This window comes from Dipodomys spectabilis, unplaced genomic scaffold (assembly GCF_019054845.1).
Source record: "Dipodomys spectabilis isolate Male_0828 unplaced genomic scaffold, ASM1905484v1 ptg000043l, whole genome shotgun sequence".
Lineage (NCBI taxonomy): Eukaryota > Metazoa > Chordata > Mammalia > Rodentia > Heteromyidae > Dipodomys > Dipodomys spectabilis.
In genome coordinates, this window is record NW_024870720.1 from 11,972,691 (window position 1) to 11,987,275 (window position 14,585).

Below are 14,585 nucleotides of genomic sequence, written 5' to 3' on the forward strand. Positions count from 1 at the left end.
GAGCAAATTGGCATTAGGAGGCATGGCAGAGGTTAGCACTGATTGTAGTGGATTATAACTGAGTGGCAGGAATCTCTAGTAGTTTCTGTATACATATGGATGCAGATAATTTGGGTCTAAATTTTGGCTCTGTTGCTTAGCAGCTGTGTGACTTTGGGCAAATGACTTAGGACTTTCGGTGCTTCAATTTCCTCATCTATAAAAAGAATGGCTGTGAACATTATATGAGTTAATATATATAAAATGCTTAAAATACTTGATGGCACATGGTAAACACAATTGCCAGTTGATGCTTTTATTGCTGCTTGAGCAGCATAGATTTCTGTTGTGTAGTAAGCATAAAATAACCTGAATATTTATTTCATTTTTTTTCCTGACTCAATGAGCCCTGAAAGAACCAGTCCCCCTTCATTCAACTCTTGGTATATTATGTATAATTAAGGAAACATATCAAGGACTACAGCGAGCTGGTTTAGGGAGTGGATGAGATTGTAGTGACACCGATTTTTTTTTAATTAGAAGGGAATTAACATATACTGTTGCCTACCTTCACCATTTCACAGACAAGGAAATGAAAACCCACATATTGGGCTGTGTAATCAAAGTTACACTGGAGAATGAAGTGTAGAGGCAAAAATCCCTTAATGACTGCCTGGAGTTATCACTAGATGAGAGGCAGTATCATGACTCTGAAAGCATCCAGCTATCTGGTACCAAGAGGGCCCACATACAGATCTATCATTTACTATACAGAGGATTAGGAAACATCAAAATGCTTCACCAATACTCCATTTTCACATCCCAAACAAAAAACAAAAACAAAACCATAGGTACAAACACACAATTCTTCTCAAGGTTTTGTTGTGATGATTAGAAAGAGCACAGCATAAAGCAACTAGTATATGATATTCCACAAAATAGGCCCTCAATAAATCATGGTGACCTTACCCCTTCCCCAATTTTACACTAAATATACTTCAGAGCTTCTTCATTTATCATATATGTAAACATTAAAGACACAAAAATAAACGGAAAAATCTATTGATCCACTGCATCAATTGTGATATCCCTTCACGTACATGTACAACCCACTGTACTGTACCTTGCCACTTCCTTAAATACTAGCTAATACATCTACCTTCCTAGTACTGCTTTAAATTTATGTCACTTTCTCCTCCAACGAAGGAAATCACCTATCTTCTGATGCTGGTCTCATATGTTCCATATGACATTATTACCAATAATTAACAAGACATATGAAACATTACTTCAGTAAGCCACTAAAATTGGCTGCTTCTTCTATTTATCATTTTGAAGGACATCCCTAACTTGTCATTTGAGGGAGGGGGTCATGGGACTTGAACTCTGGGCCTGGGCACTGCCCCTCAGCTCTTCAGCTCAAGTCTACCACTTGAGCCACTTTGCCACTTTCAGTTTTCTGGTGTTTCATTGGAGATAAGACTCTCACAGACTTTCCTGCCTGGGCTGGCTTTGAACCATGATCCTCAGATCTCAGCCTCCTAAGTAGCTAGTATTACAGTCATGAGGCACCCAGCTTTGTCGTTTTTTTTTAAATTTGTAAAACAAATGCAATGTCTCCATTTAACTTTTGTCTCTTATGATTCTTCACTACTCTCCACAGTTATTTGCTCATTTGTCATTATTTATTTTAAATTGTTCCATTTCTAGCCTCCTCACTACCCTCCTGTACATGGAAGCAACAATCTCAGTATTCCCAGCTTATCAATGTTCAGTAGGAACCTCAAGAATCCACACATACTTTTAATAGGATTCCAGCATATAATTAAACATAGAAATCAGTATTTCAGGTTATGTAATAGCAGTAACAATTTGAGAGTAGGTTTCACACTACCATAAACATGAATAGATTTTTTAAACTCATATTCACATTATTATCTTATCTACTAAAAATATAGCTTTCACAAGATAAATAGTTTGCTTCTCACTTGACTAAGCACAGAGATTTTTCTCTTTGAGTTCCTGGGGTGCCATGGTAGGAGCCTGGCAGGTAGTAGTTGCCTACTAGCTGCTTGTAAACTGACTAGCTAAGATTTGCACTCAGCATCAGCAGACCATATCTTTGCACATGATAAAAAATACCAAAACTAAAATAAAAATCAGAGTGAAGATGAAACATAATTTGGGTATTCTTGACACATAAATCATACACTTTAATACTTGTGCAATTAAACAATCACTCATTGCTTAAAGAGCATTTCTAACTACAGAACATTCTGTGCTTAGAAGATTTAATTTGGGGGAGGCACTTATTTATATAAGACCTAAAGAATGTCATTAAACTTTTGTCACAAACACACCTAATATCACATGAACTGACAATACTGCCTCATGTCCTTTCTCAAACTGCTGAGAGACCTTAATGTAAGTCCAAATTTTTAACAAAATAAGAGCAAATGCTCAAAAAGAGAGCTTTTAGCATATTAGTTTAAACTATTTAAAGAATAGCAATTGTAAGAGGAATTTTGAGAATGATTGAAGTAAAAGTCTGAAATGAACCTCATTGGCATTACCCTTTAGAATGGGATGAATCTTACATATTACCAACCACTGGTTAATCATTGCATTTAACATTTCATAGTCTCTGATGTCTGTGAAAGTGTAATGACTAAAGTGATCAAAAGACAACAGAGGATTCTCTCCTTATAACGCACAGCTGCATGGGTAGATTTGCCAAGGTTATTTATTTCTTTTGCTTCTTGTTCCCCCAGTGTTCTCTTCAGTCTTCTACTACCACCCACTAGCTATCTCCAACTGTTGACAAGAGTATCTCAAATGCAATCATATCCAGTATCTACATGAATTGAAATACAATTATTTACCACATAAATATGTACAATTATTATGTGTTGATTTAAAAAAAAGACCAGAAAAGAATGTTAGAAATACTATCCTAAAATCTCACAGTGACTGTGTTGTGGCTCACTTACTTACTTATATTCGTTACCTATTTCCTAAGATTGGATTTTACATAGAAGATACAGTTTTGAAAATTGGGTAAATATGTTGCTTTTCAGAAGAAATAGAATTTCTATTGTGTAATTCCTATATTTGGATCATAATGAATCAATGAACAACTGTAACTGCTAAATATTATGCTATGAACTTCACTGGAAAATAAAATGAAGCCACAATCTATTTTATCAATGAGCACACTATAGTAGCCACACATGAAACAATTTAAGGAAAATACCAGAGAATGTTATATAGTAATAAATGAGGTCACACATACTTTAAATACTTAAATTGCCTAAGAAAATTTAGCATAGTCATTATCACAGATATGGTTTACAGGGCATAAGCACCATGCTGCAGACTTTACATGCAAGATGTAATTTAATTCTCACTATAAGCCCTTCTAATAGGCTCTATTATTACCCTCACTTTATAGATCTAGAACTGGAGACTACCTCCTTGAGACTCTGGAACTGACTCAGAATAGGCCCAGATGGGAGATAACATTAACTCATAAGACTGGATAGAATGGGGAAAAAATGAGATTCTGCCTGAATCCAAGGTATATATTACACTGTTTATATATTCTTTTTATGTCATCTTTCTCCTAAAGACTCTCAGCAGAGTAAACAGCTCTGTTTACTGCCCACTCATACTGAATACTGTTATGTAAGTATCTATGAATACTTTAAAATTAAAAAGTTACAGCACAAATAGTATAGTAGAATGAAAATAAAGAGAAATAATAACTAGGTATATAGAAATAGAAATACAAGCAAAGGAGAAGTATGTACTTGTAATTTTAAAAACATAGCCATCATTACTGTAGTAAAGGAAGGAAAAATCCTGCTATGAATGTTTCCACCTATCCAAACTTGAACTAATTAGCTTCTTCATCAAATGTACTTCATTTTTCTTCCCTATCCTAGTGAATGATGCCATCACTATCCATCTCATTCTATCTCATTCTCCATGTCTCCTCCAACATATCTAATCAGTCACCTAGGCTTGAGGCTCAAAAGCACAGAGCTCATTTATCCTGCCTTGCTACTTACTAGTTAGATGTCCTTGGGCAGATAACATGATCCCTAGCTAATAGCGTCCTCATTGGTAAAAATGCATAAAAAGAGTACATACACTATACGTTAATTAGAATTAAATTAGAAATAAAATGCCTGTAAAAGTTCCTTCGATTGTCACATGAAATTCATTCCAAGTAGTACAATTATTAATTACTTGGAAAAATATTATTGAAATGCTCATTGTTTATCTATATCTATACCTATATATACACATGTATACATATTTATATATTTAAATCTATAATTATAAACACCCATGCTCTAATGTCTGCTTTTTAAACATAAATTAAATATGTAGAGAGATAGATATATGAAAATGAGCTCTGCATGCAGGCACAACTGAATTAATTTCAATATTAGGTATGTCCTTTTTGGTTGTGTTAGCATGATCATGTAATGAGACTCAGTTTCTTTATCTTTATTGTTTCATATGTAAAAGTCATCACATAATATATTACACAAAATAAGGGTTCAATTAGAAAAGGTTATTCTTGCCAGGTACTGGTGGTTCATGTGTATAATACCAGGTACTTCTCAGGAGGCTGAGATCTGAAGACCATGGTACAAATCCAGCCCAGGCAAGAAAATCTGTGAGACTCATATGAATTTATCCACCAATAAGCCAGAATTGGAGCTGTGGCTCAACTGATAGAGCACTAGCCTTAACCAGGAAAGCTCAAGGATAGCACCCATATCCTAAGTTCAAGCTCTAGGACTAACATCAAAAAAAGAACTATATTGTGAATATAATATAGTGTGTATATATTAATGTGTACTTTGTGGCTGAAATGGACTAAAGAATATAGCCAAATGATCTTTTAAAATATATACTTGTGTTTAAGTTCTCTTTCCTTTTTAAAGTTATTCAAGAGCAAGTACATAAGAAACAGTGAGGACATGGAAAGACAACCAGGAGAATGAAGCTCATCCCCAGCTGTAGAACAGAGTCAAGGGCAGAATTACATAGCGAAAAGCAGAAACACAATAAACTGCTTTGTCTCCTGAGACATCTAAACACACATTACAGGATAGAGACTCTTGCATTCTGCTAAGTGGGCTTTCTCCTTGTTTCAAGAACATTACATAAACCATATGCTTTCCAATCCTCCAAAGAAGAGAAATAAGGCTCTGCCAGGCCCTTAACAGTCCATAGGTCGTGTATGGTGACAGCAAATCAATCCACAGGTGAGTTTCCCAAAGGACTACTGAACAACTAAATGTGATTGAACTCTTAGGTCTCACTCCAATGAGAGACTCAAACACCATCTAAACAAAGGCAGTGTTTCTCAAATAAATCCAGCAGCATAGATTACAAGTTTGGAACACATGTTTGAATGAGTAAATTTCAGCTGTCTGATTATAACCTCCACAGACAAACTTTCTTTCTTCCCATTTATTTATCTCCCCATTTTTCTCCCATTCAAAATGTTCTTAATTTTCACAGTAGAACTTGTAACCTCAGCTATTCAATAACAACTGGACACTCCAAAGACAACTGCACTTCCATAGGGAGCGGCACTCAGTAGTTGAGGGGACCAAGTCAATTGGTTATTAGAAAACTGGTCATTAGAACATCAGCATTCTTCAGTAAACTGCTCAAGAGGCATAATCTATTTCATATACATAGTCACTTGATATACATGATGTGCATTTTGACCAGCTTATTTTAATTTTAATTTAATTAATTTATTTATTTTATTGGTTGTGGGGCATGAACTCTGGGCCTGGGTGCTGTCCCTCAGCTCTTCAACTCAAGGTTAGCACTTGAGACACAGTGCTACTTCCAGCTTTTTTTATGTGGTGCTGAGGAATCGAACCCAGGGTCTCATGTATGTAAGACAATAACTCTGCCATTGAGCCACCTTCCCAGCCCCGACTAGTTTTATTTTAAAGCCCTTACTAATGTTGAAATGTTACTGTTCTTCCCTTTTCAAAAACACATCTCAAAAACACATTTCATTTTCTTGTCCTTGCATGTCACGTGCTCAGAGCATGAGCTTTACGATGCAAAGAGGAGTCCCTCAGGAAGAACTGACTTTGCCAATTGGGTGAGCTCAAATGAGACTTTACTAGTGGTAGTAATTACTATAGTCAAGAGATGGAATGTGTTCCCGTCTTTGGAATTCTGTAGAATTATTTTATTCTAAGTCAATGGTACTTGCAAGGATTTATAATGTTTCATCATTTCATCAGTACAGTAAGTCTACCAGTTTGCAAAGAATGAACAGTACTGCAGCAATTATGATTAGTAGTAGTAATAGTAGCAGCAGCAGCTGCTACAGCAGCAGTAATAGTAGTAGTCATAGTGCCATCATTTTAGCCACACCTTCAGCCCTTCTTTTGATTTTTATTTCTTGAGACAGTCTCACTCTATAACTCCTTTCCACCTTGGTCTCCTGGTAGCTGAGGTTCTAGGGGTATAAAAATACATTTCCAAATCTAAAATATATAGAACTAGTGCAGTCCTGGAGTTGGGCTGAGTGAGTAGCTATATGGGCCGGTCAGTATGTTTAATAATTTCAATATTAATTTTTTAAAAAATTACTAGTTGAAATATGTTGTTTTAAACATTAGTTAACCACTAGTGATATAAAAATCAGCCATACAAATTGCAGAGTACATGAGGAAATAAATAATATGGAAAAATTCAAACTAAAAATAGAATAGAAAAATGTTAATATTAATAAAAAGAATAAGGCTCGGAGCCAATGGCTGATGACTGTAATCCTAGCTTCTCAGGAGGCTGAGATCTGAGGATCACAGTTCAAAGTTAGCTGAACAAGAAGCTTGTAAGACTCTTATCTCCAAATAACCACCAAAAAAATCCAGAAGTGGAGCTGTGGGTTAAGTGGTAGTGTGCTAGCCTTGAGCAAAAAAGCTCAGGGACAGTGCTCAGGCCCTGAGTTCAAGCTCCAGAACCTACACACGCATATGGGTGTGTACACACACAGGAATACTAGGAATAAGGCGTTGGAAGTATAGCTTAATTGTTAGGGCAAGCATAGGCCCTGGGTTCAATTTTAAGTACAAAAAGGAGAGATGAAAAATATTAAAATGAAAGCCATGTTAAAATTCAGAGGCAGAATTCTTGTCTAGCATGTGCCAGGCTGTGGATTTGAATCTGAACACTCTGAAGACAAAGAAAAGAAAATGGGAAAAAAATTAAAATAAAATCAGTTTTAATAGAATGAGGGAGGGGATGACACTGTTCAAAAGGAAATGTACTCACTACCTGACTCATGTAACCATAACGCCTCTGTCTATCACCTTTATAATAAAATTTAAAAAAGAAGAATTCCGATGGAAAAAATTTGTTTATTTCATGATTAAATTAGTAGGCTGATATGGAATAGAGCACTTATAGCATCAAAATATATAAAACAAAAATAGTAAAAATGAAAAAAATCAATATAATACTTGACAGAATTGTAACTGACTGAAGCAGTAAAATACAATGCTTTAAGCAAAATTAATTTAATAACTAAAAATTATGCTTTCTATTGCCATTCAATTTTTATCAGCATTTTAGCATAACTTAGGGCAAAATAAAGCTATCTCTAGCATTCAAATCAGTATTGGTAGTATTTTTAATAGATGTGATACAACAAAAAAATTAGAGAAAATAAGTGAATAAGAATTCCACTTTAAGTTTTTAATATTATCTCCAGATAATTTTTAGTTCAAAAAGAAGAGCACAGAGAGAGAAAAAGAGAACGGGAATACACAAAATTCAAAATTAAGAAAAGAAAGAAATGAAAACAGCAAGATAATTGCAGGGTATTTAGCAAAAATGCTGATACTCCATATCAGAATTACAAGTCATTACCCAAGCTGTCTGCAAAGCAAAGATCATTGCAATAAAAAATATTAGTAAATATAAAACCAAGAAAATAAATTTTATACAGTAAATTCAAGAATCCAAAAGAAGGAGTGATAAAATTAACTTCCAGATAAAGTAACAATTTAAAATTATCAATAACCAAATAATCAAAAGCAGAAACAAATTTAGAGAAGCGTTGATCAAAGCTTGGCTACAATCAAGTAAAACAATAATAAAAGGCCCCCTGGGGACTATGGTTACCAATGGATAAGAGAAATCAAACAGGATGGGAAAGGAAGAAACTGCATACTGAATCAGCAAGTTTTAAATGAAAACAGTCTGTGAAATTCAGTCTGATGATTTTGGAAATCTTGTAGATGAAATTGAGGCTATCAGAAAAAAATATAAGCTACAAATTTAGTGAAAGAGATTCATTTTGTTTCAATTTCATTCTCAGAGACTAGTGCCCAAAGTCCTTTAGAAGCAGAGGTATAAACTGACCAGCTATAAACTCTGACCAGTTAATCCTTGCAAGAGTAGATACCTAATCACTTTGCTCAATACTCATATTCTTTCTGAGAACTGAATCACAGCTTTCTTAATTAGTTCCCTGACTTACTGACAGCTCTATTATCCTAAATCTAGTACTTGTTTAATTATTGTGTGTTTCCACTCCTCTCTTATCCCCCAAATAAATGCAAATCCATATTACAGGATGTCTCTTGGGTTTTTTTTGTTTTTTAAGAAACATTATTGAATCTTAGATTTTACACAGGGTCTGGTGCATAGTTGGCATTAAATATATATTTGCTGTATGAGTTAATAATGAAGAAGGGATTGAGATAGCACTAGTAAAGAAAGAAGCAGGTGACTACTATTACACTTGGATTTTTGGTACAGGCACACCAAAGACATTTTATACAGTAGGCTATGTATACTTAACTATAGACATGATTTGTCTCATGATTCATAAAAAAACTGAAAAGAATGAAAGGGAGAGAAAACAGGCAGGTAGAAAGATATCAAAGTAACAGAAAGAAAGACTGATAAAGAGAAGGAGGAAGACAGGAGACAGATGACAAGGGGAAGAAAGAGGAGGGAGAGAAGAGAGAGGAGTCTGCCTGTTGCATTTCCTGTTCATGAAGATATTGTTTTTTTCTATACAATTAAAGGCCATGTGAAAATGAAGACTTAATCTCTAAAATCACAGTCTCTGATGAACCAAATGTTTGCTGTTTTTTCTCTTACTTTAATGCAAGAGAAAGCTGACCCAATGGAGAGGCCACATGAAGGACTATCACCTTGGGATGGGTATCGATCCCAAATCACATGAAATAAACAGTCATGGTTTTAATTTGTTAAATAAACTCCACTAAACCATCTTTCTAACCCACTAGATGCCATCTACAGGCTCCTCTTATATAGTATACATGAGCCTTTGCCCCTTTTATGACTTTTAATTTGGTAATAAACTTTCAGAAATAAATGAGCTTTACTATTTCTAGCACATTTGTAGCTGTTTATTTCAACTCATCATCACTGGTTAAAAAGTCTGAATTCATGAATACCTTGTTATATTCTCTTGGAATTTTAAATTATTTAAAGACAGTCCTTGATACCTTCAGTTTTTGTGTTAGTTTATCGTGCAAGTTGGATCAAGAAATGACCATCTTAGAAGGAAAGAGATGAAGTCAAATACCTGCACAAGTGTTTCAGGATGCCTTTCTCTGAGCACTGGAGCAGCTGGAGTCTCTGGAAGAGGTTTAGATGCCTTCTTTTTGGCTTTTTCCATTTGAACATTGGTGAAATAGTTGACAGCAGCAAACTCAATAAGGGCCGAAAATACAAAAGCAAAGCAGACAGCTATGAACCAATCCATGGCGGTAGCGTAGGACACTTTAGGCAAAGAGTGCCTGGCGCTGATGCTCAATGTGGTCATAGTGAGGACAGTGGTTATTCCTTTAAGGCAAAAGAGCAAAGACACACCTTACTGTTACCTCTACACAAAACAAAACGAATAAATAAAGCCCTAAATAATTAAATGAGAGGAGATTCACAAATCGAACGATTACCCAAACCAAGCCACTTTTGGTGAAGGATTTGGATCTTAGTCATTGAGCAAAATATAAACTTTGAATTGAGAGATGGATAGCATTCAGTTGTAGGGTCTTATGATTATTGGCTCAATGTGGCTTAACTTAAGGTGGACAAACTTACTGAGTCTTCATTTATTCCCACAGGGTTTGGTGTAAAAATGGAAAAGTATGTAAAGGTCATAAGTGAACCAATACTGGAATCTGAGCCAATATAGCTAAGGAATTAAGATACACACTTAACAAGAACAGTGCATTAATGCTGCAACTTCACAGTAGAAAACAAGGAACATCAATCTCCTCAATTGGAGCATCAAAATTTTCTGGATAAATATTGTCCACTGCCATTGAGGATTACTGTCAATAAAAACATAGATGTTATATACAGTTATATATTTATATATAATACATATATACATTTATATGCATATATGTATATATATCCTTATCTTTAACCATTATAAAATAAATTTATTCTATGCTCAGCATAATAATTCATTAAGATTACTAATGTATTTTGTATTTTCTCAAATTGATTTTTACAGTGGTTGGCTTAAGCTATGAGGTGTTTTTTTTAATCACCATCAATTTATGGGAGGAAAAATATTTGACATAAAAATAGAAGTACTTCTCCATCAATTTTCCTCTTCTGAAATATTATGACTAGGAAAACTTCCCACCACCACTTCCAGAAATGGTCTGCACCATTCTCAGTAGAAAACTCCACTTGCCAGCTGGACTTGGTAGTAGACAGCAATAATTCCAGCACTGGAAAGATAAAGTCAGTAGGATCATGGGTTCAATGCCAGCCTGAAGTACATATTAAGCACAAGGCCAGTCTGGGCTATGAGACTTTGTCTCAAAACGAGAGAAAAGAAGAAAAGATAAAAGAAAGAAAAGGAAAAAATTCCACTTGCCATTCAAACCACAGAGCAATGCATTATTTGAGAAAGCTAACGATTATTTAATTGTCCTTTTGCCAGATGTGACTATCTTACTAAATCCTTTTGAACTCATCCTGTATAACACCTAGGATAGGTCCTGAAGTTGACACACCCAGGCATGTGGAGATGAGGATGATGGATGGTGGTGATAGCTAGTGATGATGATGACGATGATGGCAATGATGAAGGCATTTAAAATGCATATTTCAATTCATGGCAATCCCAAGCTGAAAGGCAAAATAATGCATAGTCAGCTCATACAATAAAAGGTAATAGATATGTTGGTTTAGGGACAATACTGTCTCCTCAATTTAGCACTTGTTTTCATTAATTAGCATTTAATTTAATTCTTCCCTGGACTATTTCTTTTTTGTCTCACATATGTAAGGTCTTTTCCAGCGTGATTGTACAGAGCAAGCTGGAGAACAGTGAGATTGAATAGTGCTATGGAGATAGGATTCTTTTAGTGACAAGCACATGACAAACGCGTGGGAAGTAAAAACTTTTCCACTTCCAGACCAATCTTTGGTCTCTAAGTTCAATTCCCTTCTGAATCACTGATAACTTGAACATGGTAAAATTAAAAAGTCTCTGCAATCCATGAGCTATAGATCTTTTAAACATGTTCCATAAACTATACAGAGAAGGAAGTTTGAAGATTAGATCATATTCCTTCTCATACAATTATTCTCATGGTTTCTTTTAATGGTTTAAGTAGATTTTAAAATAAGTGTATTCAGTCATATATACAGACAACTAAAGGTCCGTGAAGTTATAACAGAGCAAATTGGTTGGACTTTGATTCAAAAAGAGACCTTTGAATAATTCAGCATCCATTTCAAATTTCAGGAATAGGGTAATTTTCTTTTACTGGCTGTGTAATATGTGAGTAAATATTACAATAACTCTGAGAAAACTTTAATTACAAAATTTAAAAGTTAAACCAAATATTTTCCCTTTTTATTGTGCAACTTATGTGCAATGGGCTAAGAATTTTAAAATGTTCTGCAGCACTCTGAGGTCTTCAAGCAGTGTGTTCTTTCTAATGGCATAGAAATTATGCTGAAAGTACTTGAAACATAAAATGTGGAGAGTGCAGTTTAAATAAAAATATGACTCAGTGCTCAGAAAAACATAGAGACCATAATGTGATAACCAAAAAGGAAACAGGAATTCAAACACCAGAAACTTAAGATCCCCCTTGTTTCTGTAAACATTTTTATTTTTCTTTGTAATAGAATGAGTTATCCTGAGCCTAAAAGTAATGGTTTTCATTCTCTTGTAATCTCATCTGAAAAAAAAAACTTGTTAATACTGACCAAGCAAGAAATGAATGTCAATTATTGAGCAAAAAACCCAGAAGTAATATTTTGATTATTTAGGGGCAGTCCAACAAGTTAATCATTTAAATTAAGCTACAGATACAAATACAAAAATGTATATATAAAGACAAGTAGATTTTTAAATTGTTTTGCCTTAGTTTGATTTTAAAGTGTATGGAATAGTACCCAAAATGCTATGGTTTCTATTTTTTATTTATTTAATTATTCAGTGGTTGTGTAATGTGGTTACAATTTCAAAAGTCAGGCTATGAGCACAATGCTTCATGACCAATGACACCTCTTCTACAGTTCTCCTCCATTTCCCCCTTCCATCACTACTCTCAAGTTACATAGTTCAGTTTTTACATAATGCGCATTGAATGTGGTGACTGCATTTTCTCATCCTTCCTCCCTCCATTCCCTCTCCCTCCTCCCCCCACCCCCAGCCTTTGGACTCCCTCCCAAAACATGTTTCCATTTATAGCTGTTGGGGGAAAAAAATTAGGAAAGTGGCTGGTGTAAGAAACCAAATTAAAATTGTTTTGTTTTAAAATCACGATATTTGTATACATTTTGTTTATCTGGTGTCCACATCTGAAGAAAGTACTAACAAGACAAGGGGTTGCTTCAAGACAAGGGGTTGCTTATCACATATGGTTTCAGGCAGAGCCTTTGGTTGAATAAGCGCTAATAGAATAGCAAACAGAAGCCAACCTTTCAGATGAGAATTCATGCTTCTTCTGCCACTAGGAAGTACCTTTGATGTTACTGTTGTAGCCTACTCTGCCCTGAAAATATTTCAGAGCTATAACTACTTTTTTTTTTTTGCATGTTTAAGTATTGGTGCCAGTCCTTGCATTTAGAATGTTAAGTAAGCATATTGGCTGGCCCAAGAGCCGAGAGAGAATATGTAAGAGCAGGCTACCAGTGTACAAAAGAGTGAATTTTTGGCTGGCCATTCCAAGAAAATGAAATAGCAATGATTTAGATATGCCAGCTGGCAAGTGGCATGTTTAATGTTTTACCATACTGGAATAATTAGAGAACTTAAGAGTCACATAAGCTTGGAGATAAAAGGTCTTTGAAAAGAATTTAAGCACACTCTGCTTGTTAAATTTGCACTGATGCTTGGAAGTTTTGTTTTTGCATCATCACTACTGACATCTCTGAGCCACCAAATGATCTTTCTGGTATGTAAGAGGGAAAAGAGAGTCAAGAAAAAAAAAATAAAACACTACCCAGAAGTCATGGTTACCAAAAGCTCATATGGAATAAATTGCTAATGTTCCAAAACACTGAACATTTTACTTCACTAGGAAAGTTCCATTCTAGATCCTCAATAAATAGTCTAATAATTACCATTCTTGGGACTTTGCAGGCTTAACTATTGGCATAATTTTCCTAATCAGTCAAAGCCAATACTTTGGCATATGAGCCTAAACAGGAGAAAATGGAGAATTCCAAATAAAAAGTCCTATTCACAAAATATCTTCTGTGCACATTCATAGACTGTCATCCTGCTGACCTGAAATTCCTCACAAGCCACCACATCCCTCAGCCTGTTTGAAGACAAGTAACTGAGTTCTCAGAGTTAGGCAGATAAGGTCTTAGGTTCACCACTTATAATTTTATGTCAATACAAGTTTCTTATTATCTTCCAGTCATTTTCCTTATCTATAAAAAATGATCAATGACTACTTTGTTGAATTATTGAGACAATTAAATAAGATAATGAGAGCAATATAAAGTAATAATGCCATCCTTACTACATTCTACTTAATTTTCTTACACAATTGTATATTTGCAGGGAAGGGAAAGATTTGAAATCGATCAAGAAAGAATTCAGATTTCTCCATCAGTCATGATCATACTAAATCACCCAGGTCATTCACGTTATACTATCTACAGTTATTTCAAGTGCTGTATTCAAATGAACTCATTTAATTCTATAGAAATCCTATGAGGTAAGTATAACCATTCATGGTGTTTAAACATATGAAGAACAGAATAGTCACCAGACTTATATCCAGTAAGTGGTAGATCTTGAGTTTAGAACCAAAGGTAATATCTCATACCTATGGAGAGTTAGAATTTTGTCTTCTTATTCTTATTATCACAGGGAAAATAAATGTGTGCAATATGTGTACAAGAGATTTTCATATTTGTAAATCCTAAATGATAAATGAGGCTTAAAATTTTTTATTCATACTAGCTTCCAAAATTTTAATATTTTTATTACTAGCATGAAAAGACTGTGATCTTGTGCTGAGCTTCAGTAGATATTTCTTGTCTATAGAATAACAGTAAAGCATAACAGTGAAGGTCCACGT

General features: G+C 34.7%; 1 protein-coding gene across 5 annotated transcripts in view; it reads right to left on the bottom strand.

Moving 5' to 3' along the window:
- The window catches only part of Gabra4 (gamma-aminobutyric acid type A receptor subunit alpha4), a 60,553-nt gene that overhangs the window by 23,053 nt on the left and 22,915 nt on the right, over positions 1-14,585 (bottom strand). For 4 of the 5 annotated variants that reach the window (XM_042678184.1, XM_042678187.1, XM_042678186.1 and 1 more), the window contains one exon: positions 9,596-9,855. The exons of the other annotated variant lie outside the window; for it this stretch is intronic. In XM_042678184.1, coding sequence (XP_042534118.1) covers positions 9,596-9,855 — 260 coding nt within the window. The remainder of the gene's footprint in view (positions 1-9,595; positions 9,856-14,585) is intronic. 5 annotated transcript variants of the gene reach the window in all.